At 31.5% G+C, this 5,959-nt stretch overlaps 1 protein-coding gene across 1 annotated transcript; it reads right to left on the bottom strand.

Moving 5' to 3' along the window:
* Positions 1–203: 203 nt before the first annotated feature.
* LOC141720892 (ubiquitin-fold modifier-conjugating enzyme 1) lies at positions 204–5,104 on the bottom strand. The gene is made up of 3 exons (XM_074523568.1): positions 4,670–5,104; positions 4,353–4,414; positions 204–811 (listed from the first exon to the last, which is right to left on the bottom strand). Exons 1-3 carry the CDS (start codon positions 5,000–5,002, stop codon positions 682–684), a joined length of 525 nt encoding a protein of 174 aa, XP_074379669.1. The 5' UTR covers positions 5,003–5,104; the 3' UTR covers positions 204–681.
* Positions 5,105–5,959: the final 855 nt, after the last annotated feature.

Raw genomic sequence — 5,959 nt, 5'->3', positions numbered from 1 at the left:
GGTATACAACAAATCTACAGAATAGAACAAAAAGGCACATCAATTTCAAGGGACTTTTCAGAGGAGCTATACTCAGAACAGATACAAGAACACGGAAAGAGCGTTTATATCGTATTTGAACAAACCAATGTTATTATATTAACCATCAAAGCAACCGGTACAATGAAAAAACATGTAATTACTTATCTAAAAACAACTAAAACAATCAAAAATCATCTTCCACAAACAAAAAATAGCACAGCGGCAGAGCATATCAGCATTCTAATCAATCATCCAGTACACAACCAAGTACTTTGCACAAAAGAAAAAGAAAACACCTAGTAACACCGACACAGCAACCTGTTTGTCTGAGCTTATAACAAGATATAATTAGTTCATGTAAGGTAATCTATCAGCAATCTGAACCTTTAAAGCACCCATCATTAGTTGACTGAAAAACGTCTTCAAAAAAAAACATAAAACACATTCCAAAAACATCTTATAAATCCTCTAATAATAATCTTCTGCAACTTTGTAGAGTTGAATGTTACCCTTAATATCATACTGATGTAATGCAGAATTGGACCTCCTGTACTTTTATTTTGACAAGTATCTGTAAAATTTAATTTTCTCAACCTTCCATGTGCCTGGAGTCGATACACAAATATCCCTACATCAATTCCCACAAGAACATATAGCTGTCTAAGACTCACTGGATGAAGCAGCATCATCTTTGTGCTTAATCATGCCAGAATCGACAAGAATAGGAATCTCAGCTGCAAGCCATGGTGCCAGACCCAAACAAAGTGCATGGGCTATACCAAATCTTGGACTGGAAAACACGATCCATCATTATTTAAAGATGTTAATCTCTCGAGCTTCATAGTAATACATAGAAAAGAAGGATTTCACTATTTATTTATTGGCTTTTAACTTGATTAACCAAATAAGGTCAATAGTATAGGAATTTAAAATATCAACAAATTTAGCAATACTAACAAGTACTAGATTATCTTTTTTTTTCCAATTCAATCACCTTCCAATAACTTTTTGATATAAGCAAATTCATTGGTTAAGCAAAAACGAGGTAACCCAAGAAAAAGCACATGCTAAATCAATTAAACACTTGTAACCTAATAAAACAAAGCCCTGTGAAAGCATCTCGATTTGTTTTCATATCTATTTTTCTTTATTTCTCATGAAAGCAATACATGAGCAAGACATTTGACACATGTTTCATTCGAGCAATGAGTTCATTTTAATGTGTACTTAATTAAAAAAAGTTCAGTCTAATAGTTTTAGTGGGTTACTAAGAATATCTAAGATTACAGTAGTAACTAGTAAGTAAAAAAAAGAGCGGTTTCTTTTGAAGTGTTCTAGTAGTGGATTTAAATTGAGAAAAAAAATTTGATTATTAGGATAACTATTAGATTATCCTGCATAAGATGTAATATAATATTTACTATTTTCGTAACTTGTTTGACTGAATAACTGCAATTAAGAACTTCTCTCTCTTTATTGGTTGTAAATTGGTTAAAATAACACCGGGTCAGTTAAAAGACACCAGTTATATCTATAAAATTATTTTAATTGTATAGCTGTATCTTAATCTCCGTGCCTAGCTGATGTATAAAAGTGAAACATCATTAACAATGTCATCATGCACGAAAGAAAGCAAGGCCCTCTCCAAGTTAGTTATGGCATGCAATATGCAAAAGAGCAGCTGACTAGTTCTTTAAAATTATTTTAGGCTTCTTTATTTTTATATAACAGTTGCAAGGCCCCAACTCAGTTGTAGGTGTTACTATGCTGTAATTAATGCTCAGAAAAATGTTGCTAATAGACCTGTAACAAAGACACGTAAGTGAGCTTGAACGGGTGGTCATAAAGTAAAGAACAGACCCATTTAACAATTTACAAAATTTGATATATGTACATAATGCACATAATATGGTCTGATACCCATCTTGTAAAGTTAGCATTATAAAAACTAGTTACTAAATGCAATTAAGATGAAATGTAATCAAACACATCTTTGGTGTTATAGAATATTTTTGCGATACGAGGGAGTATTCTAAGTTCCCAACAAAGAGCAAACTTGAATAATTTGATTACTTCTTATAAAATGAAATCAAATAGCTAAATCATCTTCGCATCCCAAACAATCATTAATGACTGGAAAGTGTAAACATATATTGATTTTCTGCATCTCTCTTCCATATATTAATGCAATGCATCGAAAAGAAGCAACCCACAATCAGTCATAGTATAGATCAAATTTGCAACTCATATGCACATATATTGTATAGTTTAGCAACATTATATTGATTCGCTGCATCTCTCTTCCATGCCCATGCATGAAGCTTTTTCTAGGGTGATTTTTTAAGCATAGGTATCTGAACATCTTTTTGTTGCATCGAACATGAGAGAAATGGCAGCCATTTTACTAACACTTGCAAAAACAGAAGACTCGTATATTTAAGAGGGTAGGTAATCCCAATGCAAGTGATAGCAGAATGATTTCTAGCCATCCAGTAACCATGGAAAAATAATAAGTTAATGTCATTGTCTTTATTCGAATTCAGAAATAGAAAATAAAATGACCCCAACAACGTCTGTATAATATAATCCACCAATATAGCAAGGTGCCCATAATAGGTTAGATATGTAAAATAGCAAGTAATTCTACACGCATTGTTTTTAACTCAAGACTGACTAGATAGTTCTCATACAACTAATTACTAGGGTTTTCATTTTTGTGAAATAGTTGCCAATTTTTTTGTATGCTTCAATTAAGGTGTATGTATAAGACAACAATTAAAGTTAAAGGCCCAAGTCACCCAATATTGGTAAGATTGTGAGTAAACTTTAAACCTACTAAACCACACCAACTTAAGTATTTTGGTTTAGTCTATGAAGGTAATTTGGGTGGTTTCTACTTTAGTGTGCAAAACCAATTGAATCATTTGATTCAGATTTATTCCTGAAAAACCTACCAAACCAAACATTACTCTCGAATTCATCCTAAGAAATAAACATTAGTGTTGTGTTTGGTTAGGGAGAATAAAATGAGTAAAAAATTAAAGAAAACCAGCGAAAGTAGGAGGGAGGACTTGAAAAAAAGAAAATGAGTGAGTGCAATTTTTGTATGATAAGAGTTGTGCATAAAATGAATATGGTGGAGAATGGTGAGTTTGAGGTTTCGTTTAGGTTGTTAGGAATGAAATGGAAGAAGAAATAAAAATTTTGAACTTTCCCTCATATATAATTCAAAATTTATTCTATTTCCTTCAATTTCTTTCATCCCAACCAAACACAACATAATTGCCTAATACACCCGAAACAAAGACACCAAGATAACCATAAACATTAACCACTCTTATAAGTAAAACCACACCCAACTAGTTTACCTGATTTTATGATTTTAAGTAATTCAGAGATGAAGAATGTCGTATATGAAGTTAACATTGTTTGACACTTGATTACAACATGCAAATATGGAGAAATATAATCAACCACATCTTGCTTGTGTACTGTGTAGGAAAATATTCTTGAAAATACAAGGAGACTATTCCAATTTACGAACAACAATCAGCCTTTTGACTTCGAGCATCTCCAATGGGTAAAAATCCTTAGCTAAAAATGTGTCAAAGATATCACAAATAAATATTATAAAAATTGTGTAAAAATTAATCAACTCCAATGGTACATTCCTTTTAGCTAAAATTTTAGTCAACCTCGCTATATCAACACATGAACAGACCTGTAGTTAAATTACATATCATCTACCTACCATATCGAAATAATGCATTCTATCTATTTATAATAACTTGAAATAATAAAAACAAACTATTTTTAAAATATGGTCAATTACTATAGTCAACTCCATCGGAATAAATCAGATAACAGATTCAACAAATTTACATTATCATTATTTTATGTCATTTTAGCCAACCACTTTAGCTAACACCATTGGAGATGCTCTTATACCTCTTTTCTTTAATCTTATATTACTATCTTTTTTTAACTTATATTACTTCCTAAGCACTAAATAACATAACAATTAAAACCCCCCTTAAAAGCAGAACCAATAACTCTAACCAGTTTACCTATTCAACCTTTGGTCAATTTTTCATTTGTCACAAATCCACATTTTTAATGTAAAACCATTCTGGAACTAACTACATTTCAGATTATGGCCAAAAAAAAAACTACATTTCAGATCACTTATAAGCAACATAACAATAACTACAACAAAACATATCAAATCAAATCATATAGCTTACTCTGATCGTCTAATAAAACAAAAACTGAATTATCACAACTTTCACACAAACACCAGAACCATATAAACAAAAGGAGAGCAATCATACCAATTCTTCGCCCAAAGCGGCTTAAAATGCACCGTCAGACAGATCTTCCCTCCTCTATACATCTACAATCACAAAACCACATCACATTACGCGAAATTCACACAACTACTACCTCCTCCGTTCCTATTCAGTTTCATATCAAATTAACCAAACATCCGACTACAATTCCATAATTATCACTTCACAATGCGGCATTACAAGAACTTGTACAAAATACCACCCGAAAAATCCCGGTCAAAACTAAGTCAATTTTCCGACATTTAAATAGGAACGGAGGCAGTTACGTAATTATACATACACACACATAAATTAACAACCTTGTGAGTTTTGCCGTCGAGTTGCGGAAGCTCGAGCTCGGGAGCAGTAGCAGGATAAGTGACCGGAATATCGAATTGAAGATCAAATTCATATTTCAAGAGGTTATGGACATACCAGCACTTACCAGTCCAGCGAGTACCCTCGGGATTAGCGGCGGAGATGCGAAACCAGTCGTTGTCTCTAGATTTGTTCATAGAAGTGTAAGCAATTAAAGATTTGTACTCTTCTTTGAGGCGTTGTGTCCAGGCGGCGCCGTCGCGAGGACCGGCCTTGGTGGAGAGGAGAGGGATTTGAGTGAGAGTTGATTTTGTGGTCGGATCAAATCCCTCCATTTTCTGGAATTGAAATCAAACCCTAGAATTTGTTTATTTTGTGAAATGGAAGAGGTGAGAGCAAATGTAACGATTAGTGATGAAAATAATCAAATATGTGAATTCTGATTACGTTTTTTGTTATTGTTTATTTTTTATTTTTTAATATTATATAACTTTTTTGAAAACCGCATTTCGCAATGATATTCTAAAATAATATTTAAAAACATGTAAAATTTGTCAATTTATCAAATAATTAATTGTTTTCTGTAATAACTCCTTTTCTAAGAGCATAACAAATTTTACCCATAATTTTATATTGAGCCTAAGTTTGGCAGTTGGAATAATATTAAAATAGTCATGCGAGTTTAAAATATATTTTAGAACTTGAAATGAAAGAAAATATTAAAATGAGAATTTTGACTTGAAAAAACAATTGAGGGAATATTAATATAGCTAAAAAAATTAGGAGAATTATAAGATGTTAATTTGAGTTAAAAAGTTTAAGACAAAATTAGATATATTACCTTTTGAATTGAAATTAAAGCTTAAAAAATAATGATATGTTAGAGAAATTTTAGCAAAATAATAAGATGATAACTGCGGTAAAGAGGAAATTTATTTATATGGTAGATAAACTTTAGAAGAATGATAAGATGATATTTTAGTTGAGAAGAAGGTTTAGGAAAATATGAGATAACTGATATTTATTCTATCTATTATTTTTAAAATGTGAGAAAATTAGAAAAATAGATGGAAACGGTATAAGAAGCGACACATCACTCCACGTCTTTTTCTTATATAAAGGAGTCACCTAAGCCGTGTCTCGTGGTGGCCTTATAAATTAATTTTTAAAAATTTATTGATAATATTTATACTTGCTTTAGGAGAATATTTAGATGGTAAATTGATTTAAAGAGAATCGAGAAACTTTAAAACAATATTATGATGATAATTTGATGTAAAAAGAAAGTGAAG

Source organism: Apium graveolens, chromosome 4 (genome assembly GCF_009905375.1).
Source record: "Apium graveolens cultivar Ventura chromosome 4, ASM990537v1, whole genome shotgun sequence".
Classification (NCBI taxonomy): Eukaryota; Viridiplantae; Streptophyta; class Magnoliopsida; order Apiales; family Apiaceae; genus Apium; species Apium graveolens.
The sequence above is the reverse complement of the archived record's forward strand: the minus strand, read 5'-3'. Positions and strand labels throughout refer to the sequence as shown.